We start from the raw sequence: 24,110 nt of genomic DNA, 5'->3' as shown, positions 1-24,110 counted from the left end.
GTTAATACAAGTAAGGAGTTTGGAACACTGTCTGGCATATTGTGATACTATGATTTATAATATGAAATATATATTTGGTCTTTCTTATTGTCATTCCTGACACTGAGCTCCTAAAATCGGAGTGTGGAATTTCATAAATCATATGAGCAATACATCTCAAAGGAGAGTCTTTTGTTATTCATAACAAGCCCCTTTCACCCATACCTGAGTTAATGTTAATGAGGTGAATTTGGAAAGCCCCTTAGGATGATAAGGCTGGTTGCCAGGAGAACCAACCTTGTGATTAGAGGGTTGGAACTTTCAGCCCTACTCTCTGACTTCCAGGGAGGAAAGAGGAGCTGGAAATTGACTTAATCATCAATAGCCAATGATTTAATCAATCATGCCTATATAGCAGAGCCTTCATAAAAATCCAAAAAGGTGGGGTCTGGAGAGCTTCCAGATTGGTAAACACATGGAAGTGCTGGGAGGGTGGCACACCCAGAGAAGGCATGGAAACTCTACACAACCTCCCTTATACCTTGCCCTATGCTTCCCTTCCATGTGGCTGTTCCTGAGTTGTATCTTTTATAACAAACTGGTAAATGTAAGTATAGTGCCTTCCTAACTTCTGTGAGCCCTTCTGGCAGATGATCCAACCTTTTGGAAGGGGCTGTGGGAACTTGTGGTTTGTAGCAAAGTTGTACAGAGGTTGTGGGAAATCTGGGGATGCACGACTATGGATTGACATGAGGCTGGGGGCAATCTTGTGGGGCTGAGCCCTTAACTTTTGGGGTCTGCACTAACTCCAGGCAGTTAATGTCAAAAGTGAACTAAATTGCTGCACACACAATTGGTGTCCAGAGAGTTTCAGAACTGACTGTCAGTGGGGAAAAAAACCCCACACATCTGATGTCAACAGAAATGAAGTGCTGAGTATAGGGGGAAAAAAGTGAGTTTTTCCTCTTCACACATGGCAAACTCTGTTTAATTGTTAGATACTGGCCAGGCGCAGTGGCTCACGCCTGTAATCCTAGCACTCTGAGAGGCCGAGGTGGGCGGATTGCTCAAGGTCAGGAGTTCGAAACCAGCCTGAGCAAGAGCGAGACCCCGTCTTACTATAAATAGAAAGAAATTAATTGGCCAACTAATATATATAGAAAAAATTAGCTGGGCATGGTGGCGCATGCCTGTAGTCACATCTACTTGGGAGGCTGAGGCAGAAGGATTGGTTGAGCCCAGGAGTTTAAGGTTGCTGTGAGCTAGGCTGACACCAGGGCACTCACTCTAGCCTGGACAATAAAGCAAGACTCTGTTGCCAAAAAAAAAAAAAATTGTTAGATACTATTATTTATTTTAAAATATTTTTATATTTTTGCTGGAATTCTTATAAAATCCATTTATAATTTCATATTCTGGAAATGTGTCTCTTTTATGCTTTAGATGTTTTTGTTTGGGAGGGTTGGTTTTTTTTGGGGGGGGGTTACATTTTCCTATTTGGTCTCTATAAGTTAGTTTTTTTTGTTTGTTTGTTTGTTTTTTGAGACAGAGTCTCACTTTGTTGCCCAGGCTAGAGTGAGTGCCATGCTGTTAGCCTAGCTCACAGCAACCTCAATCTCCTGGGCCCAAGCAATCCTACTGCCTCAGCCTCCCCAGTAGCTGGGACTACAGGCATGCACCACCATGCCCGGCTCATTTTTTCTATATATATTAGTTGGCCAATTAATTTCTTTCTATTTATAGGAGAGACAGGGTCTCACTCTTGCTCAGGCTGGTTTCAAACTCCTGACCTCAAGCAATCTGCCCGCCTCGGCCTCCTAGAGTGCTAGGATTACAGGCATGAGCCACCGCACCCAGCCTATAAATTAGTTTTTAAAATATAAGGCTGTTTGACTTATGCTTAAAGGAAACAATAAAAAAGAGATCTGTCTACCTGTGGGGCAGAATTTTAAAAGGAAACACTCTACCCCTGGGTTTAGGCATGGTGGGACCCCAGAAATGAGAGAGGGTAGGTACACGGCGGGGAGAAGGAAATCTTGAGGAGAAAACTCATAGAGGCCATCTACAGAGCTAGTCCTTCTCACTGAGAGATTACCCTCTAGAACTCTTCTCAAACCTTGGAAGGTTTCCTGTAATATTTTATTTAGATAGCCCACTTCTTGGCAAGAGATCATGGTTGGGAGACAGAGGTGATATAGGTGGGGAACAAGTTCATACACTTGGTTTTGTGTGGTTTTCAGTATTACCTAGCAGTGCTACCTCCTCTTCTGCTTGCTTTCTTCAGGAGTCATTTTAATTCCAACCTCTTATCCTGGTGCCCAAATTAGCTCAGAGCACTCCAAACTGGTAGTAAAAAGCAATAACTCTGATTTGTTATACCCAATAGAACATTTTTCTGTTGTGCATAAAAGGAAAAAAGCAATAGAATGTTCTATAAATTTTTAAACATTTGGAACAATCACACCCACTCATGGGCTTTGAAAAGCACAACAGAATCATGCTAGTTCAAAGACATAAGAGCATAGTCTGAAACTGATCAGTTTCACTTTGGAAACCAACTGGAGAGGAAAAGGTGGGGGAGACAGAAATTAGCAACAGAAGCCAGAGTCTCTAAACTAATTTTTGTTATAGTTGCTGTATATTAATAACAGATATGAGAATTTTAGCCTAAAGGTCATTTTAAGCTTATAACAATTTGAGATAATTTTGTAAGTTTTAAAAATCAATTTTATTGAACTTTAATTTAGATATAATAAACTTCACCAGTATTAACAACTGTATATACCTGTATAACCACCAGGACAATCAAGAGATACAACATTTTCATTCCCTGAAGTTCTCTTATGCCCCTTTGTAGTCAATTTCTCCTTCCACTTCTGGCCCCAGGCAACCAATGATCTGCTGTTGGTCACTCTAGAGAAACCTGCATTTTTTCTTCATATAATTTTTAAAATTGGGATGTATTTCACATACCATACACTTCACCCAAAGTGCATACGCCAGTATTTTTTAAATATATTCACAAAGTTCGCTATATAATTCCAGAATATTTTCATTACCCCAGAAAGAAACATTGTAACCATAAGCACTCACTTCTCCATCTCTGCCACCCCCACCCCACCACACACACATACCAGGCACTGACAACCACTAATTTACATTCTGTCTGTATGGATTTGCCTATTCTGGACATTTCATATGAAATGTGGAACTGCTAAGTCATATGGTCTATGTTTAATTACCTCCCCCCTTAATTTTTTTATTTCAATAGATTTAGGGGATACAAGTGGTTTTTTGTTACATGGATAAATTGTATAGTGGTGAAGTCAGGGCTTTTAGCGTACTTGTCACCTGAAGAGTGTACTTTGTACCTGATACATAATTTTTGATCCCTCATTCCCCTCTCACCCTTGCTCCTGTGTTTAACATTTTATAAAGCTGTCACACTGTCAGCATTTTTTAAATTAAAATTTTCATTGAGATAATTTATAGATTCACATAAAGCTGTAAGAAATAATACAGAGAGATCCCATATATCATTTACCCAGCTTCCCCCAGTGATAACACTTTGCAAAAACTACAGTACAATATTACAACCAGGATACTGACACTGATGTAGTCAAGATACAGAGCATTTCTATCATCCCAAGGATCCCTCATGCTGACCTTTTATAGCCACACCTACTTTGTTCCCAGCCCTACACCATCTTTCGCCCCTGACAACCACCAATCTGTTTCCATAACTACAATTTTGTCATTTCAAGAATGTTATACAAATGGAACCATACAGTATGTAACCTTTTAGAATTGTCTTTTTTAACTCAGCATAATTCTTGAGAGTCAACTAGGGTGTTTTATCAAAAGGTTTGCTCCCCCCTGCCCTTTTAAGTTACTGAGTAGTATTCCACAGCTTGTATTTTTAACAATGTAATTTAAATGGTATCATTCAGTATGCACTCATTTGAGTCTGGCTTCTTGCATTCAGCATGTTTTTTTAAATTCATCAAAACAGTGCTTCAGTAGTCTGTTCACTTTTACTGCTAGTAGTATTCTACTTTATGGATATACCACAATTTATCCATTCACCTGTCAACGGACATCTGGATTGTTTCCAGTTTTGGGTCACTAAGAAAAAAGTTCTATGAACCCTCAGCACAAATGTGAATATAAGTTTCCATTCTCTTGGGTAAAACCCTAGTAATAGGATGCTGGTTACATATTAAATACGTTTAACTTTACAAGAAACTGCCAATTGTTTTCCAAAGTAGTTACACACCATTTTACATTTCCCTAGCTGTTCCTGTTGTTCCACATCCTTGCCAACATTTGGTATTGTCAGTCTTTTTAGTTTTTAGCTATTCTAGTGAATGTGTGGTGGGGTATCTCATTGTGGTTTTAATCTGCATTTCTCTGATGACCAATGATGTTAAGCAACTTTTCATGTGCTTACTGGCTATGATGCAGAAAATGTCGGGCACCAGGACGCGGCCAATTGCCGCCAGGACCCCTGCATGCCACCGGCAATGTTAAAGCTTGTAGTTGATTGGACGTTTCTTGAGCCCTACCAAGGGTATAAAAGCAGGGGCAGAAGGGCAGGAAGGGGGAGAACATCAGAAGACACGAAGAGAGCTGTAACACTAGGTGTGCTGAGCCTGCTGTAGAAGAATAAAGGCTGTTCTCTGACTCTTCATGTGCCGCTCGGTTCTTTCCCGGGTCAAATGAATAACAGCTGTAACAAGGACTGTAACGCTAGCTGTACACACTGCCGCAACAGCTATTTGTATATATTTTTTAAGTGTCTGGTCAAGTCTTTCACCCATTTTTTTATTGGGCTGTTTTATTGAGTTTTAAGAGTTCTTTATAAATTCTAGATATATGTGTTATAAATATTTTCTCCCATTATATGGCTTGCCTTTTTATTTTCTCAACAATGTACAAAGAGAAAAAAAGTGTTTAAACTTGATAAAGTATAATTTAAGAACTTTTTCTTTATAGTTCTTACTTTTCATGTCCTTTAGCTTTTACACTTAGGTCTAAGACCCACTCCAAACGAATTTTTGTGTATGGTGTGAGATAAGGGTCAATGTTTTCATGCACTCTCTCTTTTGCATATAGATATGCAGTCCTTTCCTGATTTACAAGCTTTTATTTAAACCAGGGGTAGAAAAAAACATATAACACTACACTTAAAACCACTGCCATCACACAATCCTACCATTTCAGTAGAATAGAAAATCCTCACCACTTGCCCCCATCCCTGCACCTTCTCTGCTTGCTCACAGAGCACAGATGAGCAGCAACTTCTACCAGTTCATAGAAGCAGCACCTTGACTTCCAGACAACAGGTAAATGCATTTTTCTAAAGCTATTACATGAGTTCTCACAGGAGGGAAAGAAGAAACTGAGCCCTTTCATTTTCCCAAGATGCTGTGAGACGAATTAGATTTACTTTCACTCATAATTATTCAGTATGGTTTCAACCAACGTCAACAGAAACAACTAACAATAGGTGACAACACAGGGGGTAGCACAAGAAGTACAAAGATTAGTAATTTAAAAATCAGGTCATGAAGAGTTCATGCTATATGAACTTGGATAAGTCACTTAATATTCTTAGTCTCCAGTCTGTTCACCTATAAACCATTGTTGTATCAGGTCATCTCTAAATTCCCTTCCCAGTTAAACATTCTAGAATGCCAATAATAAGCCCATTTGTTCTTTCTTTGGAAATTCAAGAAAAAGTGGCAAAAAAAAAAAAAGTAGTCAAACTGTGAACATTTATCTAAAGCAGAGCACTATAGTAAGGGCAGGTTTTCTTTGTTGTTGCCTGCTTTATCCTATATTCTACATTAATTAGACATAATATATTCTTTCCAATCAATGTATTTCTATCTCCTGATTTTTATCATTTTGAGCAGCATGTACTACCCAGGAAATATAGCAAAAAATCATCTTCATTTTACCTGTTCACTTCAAAAACAAAGTCAATAAAAATATGTGTTGGAACAGAACTTCTCAACTTTAATATGCACGTGAGAATCTTGTTAAAACGCAGATTCTGGCCGGGCGCTGTGGCTCATGCCTGTAATCCTAGCTCTTGGGAGGCCGAGGCGGGCGGATTGCTCAAGGTCAGGAGTTCAAAACCAGCCTGAGCAAGAGCGAGACCCCGTTTCTACTATAAACAGAAAGAAATTAATTGGCCAACTGATATATATATAAAAAAAAAAATTAGCCAGGCATGGTGGCGCATGCCTGTAGTCCCAGCTACTCGGGAGGCTGAGGCAGAAGGATCACTCGAGCCCAGGAGTTTGAGGTTGCTGTGAGCTAGGCTGACGCCACGGCACTCACTCTAGCCTGGACAACAAAGTGAGACTCTGTCTCAAAAAAAAAAAAAAAAAAAACGCAGATTCTGATTCTGTATGTAGGTCTGGATGGAATCTGAGATTCTGCATTCCTAACAAGCTTCCAGGTAATACAAAGGCTGCTAGTCCTTAGAACATATTAATACTTTGAGTGTCAAGGTGTTAGAAAACTGAGGACATAGCATCTGTTTGAGTAGCCTAATTAATGTTTTTTCTTTTGTTTGTTTTATGTTTTTTAAAGAGACACGGTCTAGCTTGGTCACCCAGGCTGGAGTGCAGTGACGTGATCATAGCTCACCATAACCTTGAATTCCTGGGCTCAAGTAATCCTCCTGCCTCAGCCTCTCGAGTAGCTAGGTCTACAGGCATGAGCCATCATGCCTAGCTAATTTTTAAATTCTTTCATTGAGATGGGGGTCTTGCTGCCTAGGCTATTCTCAAACTCCTGGCCTTAAGTGATACTCCTGCTAAGGCCTCCCTAAGTGCTGGGATTTCAGGCCTGAGCCACCTTACCTGGCCCTTAATTAATGTTAATACCTAAGTTTTCAATATCTTATACAACCAAATAAATTAGTCTTATGGCATTGATTTGAGGAATATAATCTAATTGATTTCCAAGAGAATATACTAAGATAACAGTTCAGAAAATCAAGATTAATTTAATATTTTAACTCTTCAACCTAAGTGCTCACAATGCTATTTGCAAGGCAAAGATGGGCAATATGAGTCTTGGCTTTCTGATAAAGAGTACATGGCTTGTTAAGAGGATTTTTCACACCCTGGGGTCAACAAATTATATTATGGAAATACATTTTTAAATAATTGAAACATTTTATATTAACACTACCATTTTATCCCCTAAAAGTCATCAGATTGTTCTTACCCATCAAAAACAAACAAAAAAACTAATGTGTTTTTAGTTTATAAAAACTTCTGAAAGGATCAGCAAATTGAAAGTAAATTAGCGTACATAGGAAGGATCTACTCCTTTGCCAAGAACATGTCCTAACACTAACACTGCAAAGATAAATTTCGATAAATCTTACAAAATAGAAGCAAAGGCAAAAATGTAAAAGAGATTTATATGAACTAAACTAGTCAAAGGAAACAGCTTAATGGGATGGAGTGCCTCCTTATCGTGTGTTGTTTGGTCAGTGGAGTACTTTGACTGCTTAGGTCTCAAATGAACAGTTTTAGCTCCTAATCCAAGACACTATGCTTCCAGCTACTCTTCCTGGAAAACCCAAAGGATTGAAAAGTTAAAAAGCCCCTATGAAAACCCATTACCCAGTGACAGCTATTAATATTCTGGTGCATAGCCTTACATCCACTTTTCTAGAACTACATAAACAGTAAACATTATTCCACATCTTTAAATAATCTTATGACCATATAAGTATTCAATCATATGAAGATACCATAAAGTACTTAACCAATCTCCTACAGTTAAAATTTAGGTTGTTTCCAGTTGTTTTTGGTTTTTCACTGTTATAAAACATGGTGCTTTGAATAATCTTATATATAAATCTTATATATGTTTTATAGTTGCTTCAGAACAAATTCCTAGAAGTATTTCAAGGTTAACAAAGAAATATGTTTTAATAACTATCTTTAATAGTATTCAAAATCTCAACAACAAACAACTGCAAAAACATCAAAAAACATAAGGCAAGCTGGGTGTGGTAGCTCACGCCTGTAATGCTAGCACTCTGAGAGGCCGAGGTGGGAGGATCCTCTAAATTCAGGAGTTTGAGACCAGCCTGATCAAGAATGAGACCCCATCTCTACTAAAAAAAATACAAAGAAATTAGCTGGGCAACTAAAAAATTATATATATATATACACATATATATATATACACATATATATATATACACACACACACATACACATTAGCCAGGCATGGTGGCGCATGCCTGTAGTCCCAGCTACTCGGGAGGCTGAGGCAAGAGGATCACTTGAGCCCAGGAGTGTGAGGTTGCTGTGAGCTAGGCTGATGCCACAGCACTCTAGCCTGGGCAACAGAGTGAGACTCTGTCTCAAAATAAAACCAAAAAACAAAAAAACATAAGGCACTTACTATGTGCCAGGAACTGTTATAAGCATTTTACATGTATTAACTTATTTAATACTTACAATAAGTTCCTGAGGTAGGTTTTATGATTTTACGATGAAGCAACAGGCACAGGGAGGTTAAGTAATTTGACCAAGGTTACACAGCTAATAGGTGGCAGAACCAGAAAACCTGGGTTCCAAGCTGGGCGTGGTGGCTCATGCCTGTAATCCTAGCACTCTGGGAAGCCAAGGTGGGAGGATCGCTCAAGGTCAGGAGTTCGAAACCAGCCTGAACAAGAGCAAGACCCCCGTCTCTACTAAAAATAGAAAGAAATTAATTGGCCAACTAAAAATATATAGAAAACAAAAATTAGCCAGCCATGGTGGCACATGCCTGTAGTCCCAGCTACTCAGGAGGCTGAGGCAAGAGGATCACTTGAGCCCAGGAGTTTGAGGTTGCTGTGAGCTAGGCTGATGCCAGGGCACTCTAGCCTGGGCGACAGAGTGATAGGAAAAGGAAAAGGAAAAGGAAAAGGAAAAGGAAAAGGAAAAGAAAGGAAAGGAAAACCTGGGTTCCAAAGTCCATTCTCTTAAACACTATACCAGTACTTCTTAAACTTCTGGTGTCAAGACTCTTTTATCCTCTTATAATTACTAAAGACTTCAAAGAGCTTTTGTTTACGTGGGTTATCTCTAACAATATTTTTCATATTAGAATTTAAAACTGAAAACATTTTAAATAAACTCATTATAATGACAACCAATAATAAACTCCATTATATGTTAACATAAGTAATATATTTTTATGAAAAGTAACTATTATTATTTTCCAAAACAAAAAAATAGTAAAAAGAGTGGAATTATGATTTTTGCAAATCTCTAATGTAATATTTATTAAAAAGTTAATTTTCACATCTGATTTTGTATTCATCTGTTGAGATATATCATGTAGCTCTAGAAAACTACACTCATGAGAGGACAACAGTAAAAAAGGTAAATTACATTTTAGCATAAATATAACAAGTTTTGCTATCACACCCATTGAAAATGTCTTAGGGACATCAAGCAGTCCTTAGACCACATTCTAGAACCAACGTACTATATACTATAGGGCCTCTTCAGTTCGTGCATGCTACACAAATAGTTAAAAGGCACAGGAACATACTTACCTAAAACATATTCTAAATTTTTTGGTAAATATTTATTCAAGAATTGAGTGCTTACTACATACCAGGTACTCTTCTACACACAGCAGACCACAAAAGAGAAAAATCCCACACTTTGTAGCATTTATATTCTAGTAGAGATAGACAGCAGTAACCAATAAACAAATGAATCCTGTATTCTGTTAAATAAGTAGTATGAACAAAAATAAAAGCAAGATTTTGGTCAGGGTAGGCCTAACTGAAAAGTAACATGTGAACAAAGATCTGAAGAGAGTGAAGGAGCAAGCCATGAGGCTACTTGGGGAAGAGTGCTCTAACTAGAAGGAACAGTAAGTACAAAAGCGCTGAAATGGGAGCTAATGTGCTCAGAGACAGCAAAGAATCCAATGTGGTTGGGGTAAAATAAGCAAGGGAGAGAAGAGAATATGAAATAAGAGAGTTACAGGGCTGGGAGCAGATCATGCAGGACCTTGTAGAGCACTATAAGGAATGGGAACCATTGGCAGGTTCTGAGTGAGGAAGAATAGGACCTGACCTTAATTTTAAATGCTCACTTGAGGCCGGGAATTCAAGACCAGCCTGAGTAACAGAGCAAGACCCCATCTCTAAGGAAAAAAAAAAAAAAAAGGCCAGCTGTGGTGGCATGTGCCTGTAGTTCTAGATACTTGGGAAGCTGAGGCAGAGGACTGCTTTAGTCCAGGAGTTCAAGGCTGCAGTGAGCTATGATGGCACCACTGCACTTCAGCCTGAGTGAAAGAATGAGGCCCCATCTCTTTCTCTTTTTCTTTTTTTGAGACAAAGTCTCACTGTGTTGCCCAGGCTAGAGTGCCATGGTGTCAGCCTAGCTCACAGCTACCTCAAACTCCTGGGCTCAAGTGATCCTCCTGCCTCAGCCTCCCCAGTAGCTGGGACAACAGGTGTACACCACCACACCCAGCTAATTTTTTCTATTTTCAGTAGAGACAGGGTCTCACTCTTGCTCAGGCTGGTCTCGAACTCCTGAGCTCCAGCCATCCTGATCCTTCCCCCTTGGACTCCCAGAGTGCTAGGATTACTGGCTCAAGCAGCCTGGGGATCCATCTCTTTTTTTTTTTTTTTGGAGACAGAGTCTCACTTTGTTGCCCAGGCTAGAGTGAGTGCTGTGGCATCCTGGGCTCAAGCCTCAGCCTGAGCCTACTGCCTCAGCCTCCTGAGTAGCTGGGACTACAGGCTTGCACCACTATGCCCGGCTAATTTTTTCTCTATATATTAGTTGGCCAATTAATTTCTTTCTATTTTTAGTAGAGACGGGGTCTCGCTCAAGCTGGTTTCGAACTCCCGACCTTGAGCAATCCACCCGCCTCAGCCTCCCAGAGTGCTAGGATTACAGGCATGAGCCACCGCGCCCAGCCTTAGGATCCATCTCTTAAAAAAAAAAAGAAAAAGAAATTTAAATGAATCATGTAAGTAATGTTTAAAGTCAACCTGAATTTAAATACCTGTTTCTATCTCTTACTATGAGTCCTTAAGCTTTTTTTTTTTTTTTTTTTTTTTGTAAGACAGAGTCTCGCTTTGTTGCCCAGGCTAGAATGAGTGCCCTGGTGTTAGCGTAGCTCACAGCAACCTCAAACTCTTGGGCTCAAGCAATCCTACTGCCTCAGCCTCCTGAGAAGCTGGGACTACAGGAAATGCACCACCATGCCCGGCTAATTTTTTCTGTATATATTAGTTGGTCAATTAATTTCTTTCTATTTATAGTAGAGACGGGGTCTCGCTCTTGCTCAGGCTGGTTTCGAACTTCTGACCTCGAGCAATCCGCCTGCCTCGGCCTCCCAGAGTGCTAGGATTATAGAGGTAAGCCACCACACCAGCCAAGTCCTTAAGCTTTTGAGCCTCAGTTTCCTCTGTAAATTGTGAAGATATACATACCACAAAGAGTTGTCATGAAGATCAAATAATATACATAAAAAATACTTTAAAATATGACACTCCAAAAATTTCACTACTGAGTTTCATTTGCACTTTGTAATTGCCACGTATTCCTCTTTTCTAGGCCCTCTGTACTCACCCTACTGCTACTACTATCCATTTACGTGACTGTGCCATGAGATTAAGAATGGCCCAAACCGCTGACACCAAGAGCTCAGCCTGATACTACCACTTTAGCTTGAAGAGTACATGGCAAGAAAGTTGGTTTTGTTGTTGATGGCAGAGTGAGGTTTTTTAGTATGATTTTCCTTGTTATTATAAAGAAAATCCTTTCAAAAACAATGCCTGTGGTAATCATAAAAGTGAAGTTCCAAAAACAAAAAAAAGACTGTATGAGTCTCACCTTTATTTAATTTGGCACTGTTTTAATAAACCTAAAACTGTGGTTCATGGTCTTCACAGCTTGCTTCATCCAAAAGGAAACAAAAAGGAGGGAAAAAAAGATGTTGACAGATGAATTCAAATTCCTTTGATCTGGGTCCTAACTCTAAGGGGACCCCAGATAAATCAATGAGTCAGAGAAAGCACAGTAAGATGGAAGCCAGAATACCGATGACAACAGCTTTCTGTCTGGCTACCTGTCTTCTGAGATCATCATCAAGATATGAGATCATTACCCAGACCAGAGAGGACACAGCAAGACGTAGGTCCACCAGAGAATTATAGCGTCTGTAGCATTCTGACTACACTTCCCAGGGGGCAGAAAGTGGAAACCCAGGCACTGGTTTTCACCTTTATCTATTGACTTAAGATGTGAGTCAATCTGAGTAGTGAGAGAAACCTGCAATGGGAAAACCAGGATCTCTGGGAAAAATTATAAACAATCTCATACATTCGAGGCCTCTGATGGTTTCTTTTAAAGTATGTTATAGCAGAGAGAACACTGGCATGGGAGTAAGGAAATAAATTCTCCTTCCATCTCTGCCACTAATTATTTATGTAACTTCAGGAAATAAATTAACCTCAACAGGCCAATTTCCTCATCTTAAATAAAGGGAAGAACAAGAAAATACCTAAGGTTTCCTTCAAGCTCTAAAATCCCTTAAATATAAAAGTATGCTTTTTAAAAGCCTACATTAATATTTAGGCTTTTAGAGTATTAAGAGATTTAAAATGTAGGTATTACTGAAGGATCTGGAATTTTTCAGCAACTCTATAGATCTCTGAGTGATGTGAACCCAAATGGAGGCTGTTCCTTAAAGAGTTAACAAGCCACCAAAAAAGGGCAAAATTTATCTGCCCACAATCTGCCCTTTTTACCGCACCATCCTTCCTTCAATCCTAAATTTTTATTAATTATTTATTACTCCCCTCTATCCACCCCACACTATTCTATTCAGAGGCAAACTATAATGACTAGTGAACCAGAAGTTAAGGAAATATGCAGGAATTAAGTATACAGATATCAAGGGATGAGAGAGTAAACTGAGGAGACAATTTTTAAAATAATTAATGAATATTTTTGAATAGATAACATGGACATGATATAAAACATAAAAGACTTAAAAGGTATACAGTTAAAAACAAGCAAAGCCATTTTCTGAGGGATAAATGAGAGGACTCTGAGAGGACTTCAGTGTACAGGTTGTGCTCTATTTCTTAGGTTGGGTAGTAGGTATGAGTTTGTACATATTTTATACATATAATACTTACATATAATACATATAATACTCTTACACATAATACTTACTCTATATATTCTTTTACATTTATGGAGTACTCCCATAGTAAACCTAAAAGATAACTAATTTTTGTCAAACAAAAATTCTCTTCCAATCCATTCTTCCAGACCCCCATTCCCTTTCCCTGAGGCAGCTACTGTTACCAGTTTCTTGTGTTCCTTTCAGAGACATCTTATGCATGGACAGATGTGTGGGTGTTGGTATGCGCACATATGCACACAAGAGAGACATAGAAAAAAACAAATTGACTCCTTAACTGTGCCTTATCAAGATCAGATGTACGTCATGGGCCCAAAGCATACCTAGGAAACTGTCTCAAACCTTTTCTCTCTACAAGTGAACTGCTGTGGAGTTATACACTGAGAGAACTGCACTGACTGGATATAGGCACAGGGCCTACCTTATATATTAACTGTCAACAGCTAAGCCCTAGCATTCCTCCATTCTCAAATATACCAGAGTCAATGCTATGCCCCAATATTCCCTTAGCTTTAGTTTCAGAAATTCCATAATGTCTACCTTAGATTATTCATTTTCTAATGATGATGATCTGGATAGGTTTCCACAGCAGTGATAAGGGCTCTTAATTGTGGCTTGATCGGAATGCTTAAGATTCAGCAATACACATCACAGGCAGACAGGACACACTGCGTATTCTGAGATGCAAAAGAATTTTAACTTTGAAAGTCATGCTTTCAACAACACTTGCTTGGGGCAAGGACTGCCTAAAATACAGGATAGAGGTTACAGGAATCATTTCTTAACGTAAAAACAGATCTCCAAATACTTTCATAAAACCCTGCTCTAAAGATGTATGCTTGTGTATTAGAAGAAATATGCCAAACCCAATTTTATCATTCTTATTCATTGAAAAATACTTACTGAGTGTACACCATGTGCCAATGTGCCATGAGCCAATATATACATGAATATATTGCTCTTGAGAAACTAATAATCTAAATAGGAAGTCATGTAAAAATGACAATTCGTGTACATTATAAAGGTAGGAGCACAGGAACAGAGAGAAGGAAAGGCTGACTCTCCTGAGGTAGGTTACACAAAAAGGCAGCATCTGATTGGCTCCACAGATCAGTAAGAGACCACCACTAGTAGGGAGGATGAAAGTCTTTATGCATACACAAGCATGCCTCACCAACATCTCCAAGCTCCAAATACTGAATGAAAACTGTTAATAAATATACAAATGTACCTTGGAACTTGCTGTCATATTCAATATCCTAAAATTTGACTTCAGGTAAAAACTTTACATCTTGAATTCTCCCTAAAGAAGTCTAGACTTTAAAAATCTCATTAAACAGTAGTCTCACTTATAAAGCATATATTCATGGAAGTGAAATATTCTACTGCTAGAAAATCTATGGCCCTTCTGAAGCTGTGATCTCAGGGAAAAAAAAAAAAAAAAAAAAAAAAAAAGAAAATCTATGGCCCACATAAAGTCTAAATGTCCTGAATTTCCAGAAGAATGGTTAACTTTTGGTTCATTGAGGTTTCTAACAGATGCTTTTTCATTTCCTATCATAAATGACTGTACCATCTTACTATATAGCTGTCCTAATACAGTTACAATCCAGCCAACAGCTATAGCACTTTGGAACAAGACAACGATTTTATAAAACCAACACATTATTAAAGTTTTTGAACATTCAAGAACAACAGGTACTGGAGAAATCAATTTGCAATTACTCCTTCCTATACCCAGTTTCTGTACTTTTACAGACATAAGCAAAAGACAGAAAGAAGTTCCTGCTATTCTTGGCAGACCTTTCCTTCTACCTGTATCCAACACCCTTGTCAACTTCATCCATACTTGTCTTACATACTATTATCCTTTGAAAGTTTTATGAAGTAGTTGGTCCAACAGATGGGTGGTTAGCCCTGCCCAACATATGTTGTGGGAAAAACAGCTCTTAGGCAAGACAAGAAAATACCAAGTATATCCCTTTCCCTTTCAGGGCTGGGAACACTGAGATAACCTTAGAGGAAAGCAAACAAACTTTTAACCTTTATAAAGAAAAGTTACTGGACTGAGATGATCTGTAAGTAACAAGGTGATTAAAGAAGAAAGAGACAGTTCAAATGCTAAAATCTGCCCTTCAAAATAAAATATGCACTTGCCCCACACACAGCAGAGAAAAGGAATACGGACAGATAAAAAAATTCAAAAAAACAAAACAAAACCAAACCCGAGTCAGTTTAATTGGGAACTTTTCCACCAAAGACAGATGGGAAAAATTCAGATAAGCATACATCTTGTTTAAAACACAAAGCCCAACAGATCTGTGGGAGGGTAAGTGAAGGCAACCTGAAACACACAGCCTATATGAACAGAAAAATTCAACTAATAAATGACTCATTATGGACATGTTAGTAAAACCAGAAAGAATAAAATGGTAGTGGTATCTTTCCTCTTTGCCCCTTCCCTGTCCATAAAGCTTATTAACCCGATAGCATCTGATCCTGTCTTCAACTGATGTATATCTGTGTCTTTCAACATACTACCTAAGCACTCCCCAAGGAGAACAGTGAAACCAATTCTGCCAGAGACAGTATCTGCCAGAACCAAGGAGTCTTATTCTCCTTTGAGTGAAGGCCAGTGGATGGGGAAGAGGTTCCCAAAAGCCACTTGTATGAATCTTTTAAGATATGCACTGAAACAAGAAAACACTACAGATTACATTTTAGTAGAAATCTAAAAATAACAAAAGAACATTCCCTATTTTTAGATATCTGACTTACAAGTTTAAAAACACTAAAAGTAAAAGAAACCATTTAAAACTAACTGGAATTTTAAAATGTTTTAATAGACACTTCTGAATTGAAAAACTGTTTTTAGAGATAGAATTTTTTAAATTCTGCATTCTTTCTGTTGACTGCCTTCTTGCTCAAACTTCCCCACCTCCAAAACTTAGTCTCAATCCTATGTCTAGCAAGAATACTTTCATAGAATCAAAAGATGATATATAAAGGTTATACCACAAAACAAAAAGAACAGCTAAGAAACAAATATAAGATATGCTTCATAAAGACACAAAAATAGAGTGCAGATTGGTGCTTAGAGACAGTAATGTATAAAACTGCAAGAACAATTTAACTGTCCTTCACTAAAAGCAGTGCCACAGACAATAATAAAATAGTTGATTAAAGAAGACAAATAGTTTTTTCTTCTCAAATAGGTCTCCTCATTGAACAGCCTAAGATCAGTAAGCAGCTAATTCAAAGCTATGCCTGAATAACTAAAATTTGCAATTAGACAAAAATTATTAATTTTTTTTACAATAAAAACCTGAAGATGCAGCATATTTACTGGACAATGTATTTTTTTTTCCTCCTCATCTCTGTCCATAGTACAAATATGTCCAACCTTTTTTTAGGAAGACTATGGCTGAAATCCAGATTCAAACTGAGAAAAGAAAAAAAAAGAAGAAGTAGTAGTCTACAGCAAATAGGATCTGTATAAAATACTGCAATTACCTGACTGTACAGCCATCATTAACATCTCAGGTTCCAGCAGAGTCATGATGGTTCTTCTTAGAAACAACAGCCCACAAATATAATGAAGAAAGTCAATGTCACAGAAAAAGATATCTTCAGAGGCTATGGAAAGCTTTCACAAATTCAATCTCATGCCTTATGCTCACATCAGACTGTGAGAACTCACTCCCCTTCTCAGTGCAGTTACCAATTTATCCACCTTCAGACAAGTTAAGATGGCACAGAGTTGAATTACTGCCGACAGGAAACCAAAAAGCACTCAAGTTAAGACATACGAAGTGTGGTTAGAACAGTGAGTAAGCTCCTCCCCTTGCTATTCCTCTCTGGGGGAGGGGAGAGACATACATAAGGAGACTTTCAGAAAACAGATCAACTGCTTTTTTTGTCTCTTTTTAAGAAGAGAGGACAAGGTTTCCTTCAAAACCCTACTATAACAGACTGCTGCTAACGCAGTTTAGAGCAACAGATTAAACACAATTCAAACAATTCAATCTCGTGAAAGATGCAGTCCAATTACCCACTAATGAGAAATGGGGATGGGGCTTAAACACATATAAACATATACACACAAATAAATATGTAACTGAGTAAATTTTCTGAAAAAGAATTCCAATGGCTTTTTCATCTGTGATATTTATAGATAACAGGCAAAGGAAGTTGAACATTTAACTAAGAAACTCAACTATTTCTCCACCCCCACTTCAATTAAAATATCTGTTTCAAAAAGTCAACTGAATACATTCCAGAGTTATAATCTGTCTTTCAGATCTGTCAATTCCTTAAAAGAGCCCTTTACTTATGCCTATGTGAGACATGTGATCTGTGAACAGACAGCATACTGATGCTATTTGACTTTTCTAAAATACTTTAAGATCATGCTGGATGTACAAAACACAAAGGAAGATAGTTCTAATATTTCAGGATTTCTCTTTCCTAATAAAGAAACTTCAATTCTTTTTCCACTAGCACAGAGCAAATCTTCTGAATAAGAACAAACATAGGAATTGTACCTTCCTCTGTAAAAACAAAAACTAAAATCCTTTTAAAGTATATCAAGTTTTTATTTACCCAAAATTAAAAGCTTATTCATTCCCTTCACAGTACTTACTATGAACTGATATTTATAATAATGATATTAAGATGCATTTTTGGCATATTTGATTGACTTTTTAAACGTTGAAAACTAGAAATCCACATTTGGTATGTTTATCTAGAATTCCTCAATCTTTTTGGTTAAGTATTGGCCTGTATCTTTTTTTTTTTTTTGAGACAGAGTCTCGCTTTGTTGCCCAGGCTAGAGTGAGTGCCGTCAGCCTAGCTCACAGCAACCTTAAACTCCTGGGCTCAAGCAATTCTACTGCCTCAGCCTGCCGAGTGGCTGGGACTACAGGCATGTGCCACCATGCCCGGCTAATTTTTTCTATATGTATTAGTTGGCCAATTAATTTCTTTCTATTTATAGTAGAGACAGGGTCTCACTCTTGCTCAGGCTGGTTTCAAACTCCTGATGTCGAGCAATCTGCCCACCTCGGCCTCCCAGAGTGCTAGGATTACAGGCATGAGCCACCGCACCCGGCCATTAGCCTGTATCTTGAAAGTCAACTGCTGCAAACTCAGCCTAAAGGATACATTAATGCTTACATAGTGAAACAAACAATATAAGAAAGCACTGGGAGACCTTAAGAGAAAATAGTGTCAGAATGATTGAGGGCAATACTCTGTTATTAGAAAAGAGAAAGCAATGCAGATTTGAGGTGGGAGATTCTGTGGAAAAAAGAAAAACTTCCTTTCTTTCTCACTCCAAGAACACCATGTTTAAAAGAAAAGCCAAAAAAGCTCTATATAGAACTGTGGGAATGACTCAACAGGCAACGGAGTGGCAGCCAGTGTGGGCTACGTGCTGCTCTGGGAAGGCATAAGTGTTCTCACTGGCCCCTTCTGGCAACCAAACTCAAACTGTCTTATAAAAAATTGGTAATTTCAACTCTCAGACTACATGGTAGTCTGGTCAGAGGTTAGCAACTTAGGGGAAAGCATCCCTAAAAGGTTGAGTCATTCCTTTGTCCCTATGTGGGCTGCACAGTTTGCCTTGTGAGGCTTTTTCAAAGGAAACAAGTTCTCACAGTTCTGTACTTACAGGAAAATAAATACAAAATTGTAAAATTCCTGCATAGAAGATGGTAGGAAGGGCAGGGGGCTGTTTCCCTCCTGCCAAAACTCCTCTCTTTGCTATAGAAGAGAGCTTGTAATGCCACAAGTGTCACTGTTCCCGACCCACAGGAGATACTGACAGTCATGTGGTAGTAGTAACAACAAAACAGCACATTTCAGTTAATTTCACTTTTCCTAGCAATTCAACATCCATTATCTCATTTGCACTTTGAAATAAAAGGAGCTAAATAAAAACAATTTTTTAGAAAGAAATCTCTTAAAGTAATGTTGAAAAATGAAGAAAACAAGAAGCCAAGTAATCTTTGCTTATTGTTCAGATTTTGCATTTACCCTCAAGAGCTGTAGTTCTCAACCCCCAGGCTGTGGCCGAGTAGGAGGCTGCTCATCACTGCCTGAGCTCCGCACCCCTGTCCCGTGGAAAAACTGTCTTCTGTGAAACTAGTCCCTGGTGCCAAAAAGGCTGGGGACCGCTGCTCAAGAGCATCAGCACAGCAACAGATTCATTATGAAAACAGACTTTAAAACAGATTTCACAATTCTAAAACTTTGAAGCCCTATAACAGCTTCAGTTCCACTATTTTTTGTGCAAATGAGCAACATCTCATAGAAAAAGAACTAAACTTTAACAAGGCCTTTGCATAAATGAAGATGACTTCCAAGTTAATAGCACTAAGGGAATGAAGTCTTAATTTCCAATAAAACAAAAGCTTTGCTTCTAATGATAACTCTAGCTAATCAACACAAATTTAAGGTGGTCTGCAGTCTCTACTAATTCACTCTAAAGGGACATGATACTGCAGAATCACAGGATATCAATAAAGGTTTTAAGTGCTTAACAGTTTTTAATAGTTACTAACAAATGTTCAACAATTAACAATAATATAACTTAGTATATAGATTTCCCACCCCAATCTGACCCAGACTCCTCAAAGGCCTTCAATGTTCATAATCAAAAGGAACCAGATAGGATATTAGAGTTTCCATATTCTTTTTTTTTTTTTTTTGAGACAGAGTCTCGCTTTCTTGCCCAGGCTAGAGTGAGTGCCATGGCGTCAGCCTAGCTCACAGCAACCTCAAACTCCTGGGCTCAAGCGATCCTCCTGCCTCAGCCTCCCGAGTAGCTGGGACTACAGGCACGAGCCACCATGCCCGGCTGATTTTTATATTATATATATTAGTTGGCCAATTAATTTCTTTCTATTTTTATGGTAGAGACAGGGTCTCACTCAGGCTGGTTTTGAACTCCTGACCTTGAGCAATCCGCCCGCCTCGGCCTCCCAGAGTGCTAGGATTACAGGCGTGAGCCACCACGCCCGGCCTCCATATTCTTTTTAAAACTTCCTATTTCCTAGATTTTCTTAAAATCCTACTTTCCTCTCAAAATCTTAAATAACTCCTCTTTCTCTGCCACCTCAGGGGCATCCCTTTCCTCTTTTACATATTCTTCATAGGCAATCTCACCCTTTCTCAAGGTTTGAACTACCCTACCCCCTAAATACTGATCCATTATCTAGCTCTGACTTCACCTGTAAGCTTCCAACTATGCACCTCTACCTGGCTATCTTAAACTCAGTATGTCCAAAAGCAAACTGCCGGTATCATAACCCTGCACCAACCTCTCAAGGTGTACCATCATTTCCATTTTCCCTATCTTAGGTAACAATATTCAGATCCCAAACCATAAACTTAGACTCCTTTCTCTCTACCCCTAAACATCTAATTCACTACCAAATGTAACTAATTATCTCACAATATATTCCTCAAATTCATTCTTTTTGTTCCCTTCCTACAACCTTAATATTAATATTTCTTGCTTGGAGTATAGGAAAAGCTTTTTTAAAACTTATTGTAGAAAAGTTCAAACTTACACAAAGGTAAAAAAAAAAAATAGCATAATAAACTGCTTATGTACTCATCATTTAGCTTCAAAATTAATCAACACATGGCCAAACCTGTTTCATTTGTCCTACCATGCTTTCCCCACCCCCTACAACACACACAGAGCACCCAGCCAGCACTGGATCACCCTGAAGCAAATTCTAGGCATCACCTAACTTCCTCTTTAACTGTAAGACAAGAACAATTTTTTAACATATTACCGTACCTAAATTTTTCAAATTCTTTAGTACTATCCAATTAGTGTTCAAATTTTCCCAGCTAGCTCAAAATTTTATAGTTGATTTATTCAAATCAGAGTCCAACAGGAACAACACACTACATTTCATTGATGTGCCCCTTAAGTCTCTTTTAATTCACAGACTTCCCCTCCCTCTTTTCTTGTAGTTTATTGTTTGAAGAAACCAGGCTGTTTCCCCCACTTTGGATTTTGCTGTGTCTGCATGGTGTTGCTTAATATGCTGTTCCATTCCCCCATATTTCCAGTAAATTAGGAGTTAGATACATAATCTGATCCAATTCAGGTTAAAGTTTTTGACAAGAATACTCCATAGGTGGTAGTGTGTTCTTCAGCAACAGCTTCTGAACTGTGCTCCTTCTCTCTGGTATTGTCTCTATTAAAAACTATCCTTGCTACCAACTCATGCTTAGTTATACTTCACAATTCAATTCAGGTGCTGCCTTCTTCAGAAAGCCTTCCCTGGTCCTGGCACTCTCTCCACCCTTCTGCCAGCCTGCATGCATATGCCAACTACCCCGCCTGTAGGCTCCCCCAGCACCTGTGCCTACCTCTTTCACCACTCTTTACCACATGGCTTAATTCCTCTGCATTCCTAGATCTAGCTCAGTGGCTGACATATAATAGCATTCATAAGCATATGTCCGGAACAAAAAGCTCTATTTATCACTAAAAATTTAAACAGCATGAGAAAAGTTCATAACAAAAGAATCACTACCTACCCAAAAAAGGGCAGGTACTCTGCTAAAATTTTCATTAGAACCCATGCTGAAGGTGCTATTACTTAGAAAACTACATGAAGTATTGAAGTATAGGGTTGACATAAATAAGGACATCCACAATAATACCCTCAGGATGTCCTAATGAGAACAAAAATGCCAAAATTATAAGGAATAGGAAAAATCAGAAAAACAGAGAACATAGCTCACCTACAAAATAATCTGTAACCATAGAAAGCTGTCAACATCACTAAGAACTGATATCAATTTCTATGATGAAATGTAATATAGACATTTATACACAGAAATAACAAATACCTTTTTATGATCTCTGTGGGATTTCTGAGCAATGAAATGTAATTCTGTTGCTGTGCCCATTTCTAATTTGAGTTTTCACAAGTGTAAGCATGAGTTTATCAAGGTTCAACTCTACAAAAAATGTAATCATCATATCAAAATTTCATAGGTTCCAACCAGTTGACTTTTCCCCAGACACCTGGTGTTGAGCAAAGTGAAACACCCAAACGATAACATAATCCAGCACTGAGGTAAGTTGCTACAGGTCCTGGGACAGCTCCCCCTTCCTAGGACCACAACCTACTGCTGCTGAAGAACCCAGGGAGGGATCACACATTACCATGAGTATGTTATTGCTTTCCTTGGACGGATAGATGAAGGCTATATTTTTGGCTCAGTTTTTGAGGTATAGTAAAGGTACAACAGTCATAAATATTAATATGAACAGCCAACTCATTCATACTGTATGTCCGAAATACTGTCCTTACAAACAATGTCAACACCAGTGGAGGTACAAAGACAAGGATGAATCAAGACTGACACCGTCTCTGGCCTTAAGACCTTTATTACAGTGGAGTAGGATAGAAAATCTCTAACCAACAATAAAAAGAAGAAAAAACCCAAAGTGCTAAATAATATAAACCATGAGCTAAACAAATATTTAAAAAGCAGCGATTAAGCCCGGCACAGTGGCTCACACCTGTAATCCTAGCACTCTAGGAGGCTGAGGCGGGAGGATCGCTCAAGGTTAGGAGTTCGAGACCAACCTGAGCAAGAGCGAGACCTCGTCTCTACTAAAAATAGAAAGAAATTAATTTGCCAACTAAAAACATATAGAAAAAACTAGCCGGGCATGGTGGCGCATGCCTGTAGTCCCAGCTACTTGGGAGGCTGAGGCAGTAGGATTGTTTGAGCCCAGGAGTTTGAGGTTGCTGTGAGCTAGGCTAACGCCACAGCACTGTAGCATGGGCAACACAGCGAGACTCTGTCTCAAAAAAAAAAGCAGCAAATTAATTCTGGTTACAAGAGTCCTAAACTGTTTCTTACAGGAAGGATAATGTGAGGTGTCTCTAAAAACATAATGGCACCTGAGTTTATCAAGTTTTTGGTTGTTTTTTTTTAATTTCCAACTCTATAGACTTATAGATCCATGAACCATAAAATGACACCACCAAAAGAAACCTAGTCTTGACCTCTTATCCAGAGCACTGAGAGTAAAGAACACGAAAGAAACTCTTCTACACATTCCTGGCAATTGGTTCCAAATCTGTTACCAGAGTACCTGTGCAAAAACCTTAAAAATAATGTTTTAGTGAGTAAAAAATATGAATTGAATGATCACAAACAATAAAATACCCAGTGGCTACAAACAACTGGGAAAAAAGGTTCTTCCTCACTAGTAACCAGAGAAACACAAACTGAAATGAAAATATTTCACCTAATTAGCAAAGTTTTTTTTGTTTTGTTTTGTTTTGTTTTTTTTTGACAAGTGAGACTATGGATGCCAATAAGCAAACCAGGCACCCATACAGGGTTGACAGAAGGAGAACTTGATAGGCCACTGTGGAATGTAATTGGACAATGTATTTCTCAAGTATCTCAATTCTATTTTTTTTTTTTTTGAGACAGAGTCTCACTCTGTTGCCCAGGCTAGAGTGCTGTGGCATCAGTCTAGCTCACAGCAACCTCAAACTCCTGGGCTCAAGTTATCCCCCTGCCTCAACCTTCCGAGTAGCTGGGACTACAGGCATGCGCCACCATGCCCGGCTAATTTTTCTTTTTTTTTTTTTTTTTTTTTTTTGAGACAGAGTCTCGCTTTGTTGTCCAGGCTAGAGTGAGTGCCGTGGCGTCAGCCTAGCTCACAGCAACCTCAAACTCCTGGGCTCAAGCGATCCTCCTGCCTCAGCCTCCCGAGTAGCTGGGACTACAGGCATGTGCCACCATGCCCGGCTAATTTTTTTTATATATATATCAGTTGGCCAATTAATTTCTTTCTATTTTTATAGTAGAGACGGGGTCTCGCTCTTGCTCAGGCTGGTTTTGAACTCCTGACCTTGAGCAAT

At 38.6% G+C, this 24,110-nt stretch overlaps 1 protein-coding gene across 3 annotated transcripts in view; it reads right to left on the bottom strand.

The window, feature by feature from the left end:
* The window catches only part of MRTFA (myocardin related transcription factor A), a 204,538-nt gene that overhangs the window by 90,452 nt on the left and 89,976 nt on the right, over positions 1–24,110 (bottom strand). Inside the window, exon 1 of one of the 3 annotated variants that reach the window (XM_012741653.3) lies at positions 16,705–23,843. The exons of the other annotated variants lie outside the window; for them this stretch is intronic. Coding sequence (XP_012597107.1) covers positions 16,705–16,750 — 46 coding nt within the window. The 5' untranslated portion in view covers positions 16,751–23,843. Of the gene's footprint in view, positions 1–16,704; positions 23,844–24,110 lie in introns of those variants that run through there. 3 annotated transcript variants of the gene reach the window in all.

Source organism: Microcebus murinus, chromosome 10 (assembly GCF_040939455.1).
Source record: "Microcebus murinus isolate Inina chromosome 10, M.murinus_Inina_mat1.0, whole genome shotgun sequence".
NCBI lineage: Eukaryota > Metazoa > Chordata > Mammalia > Primates > Cheirogaleidae > Microcebus > Microcebus murinus.
The sequence above is the reverse complement of the archived record's forward strand: the minus strand, read 5'-3'. Positions and strand labels throughout refer to the sequence as shown.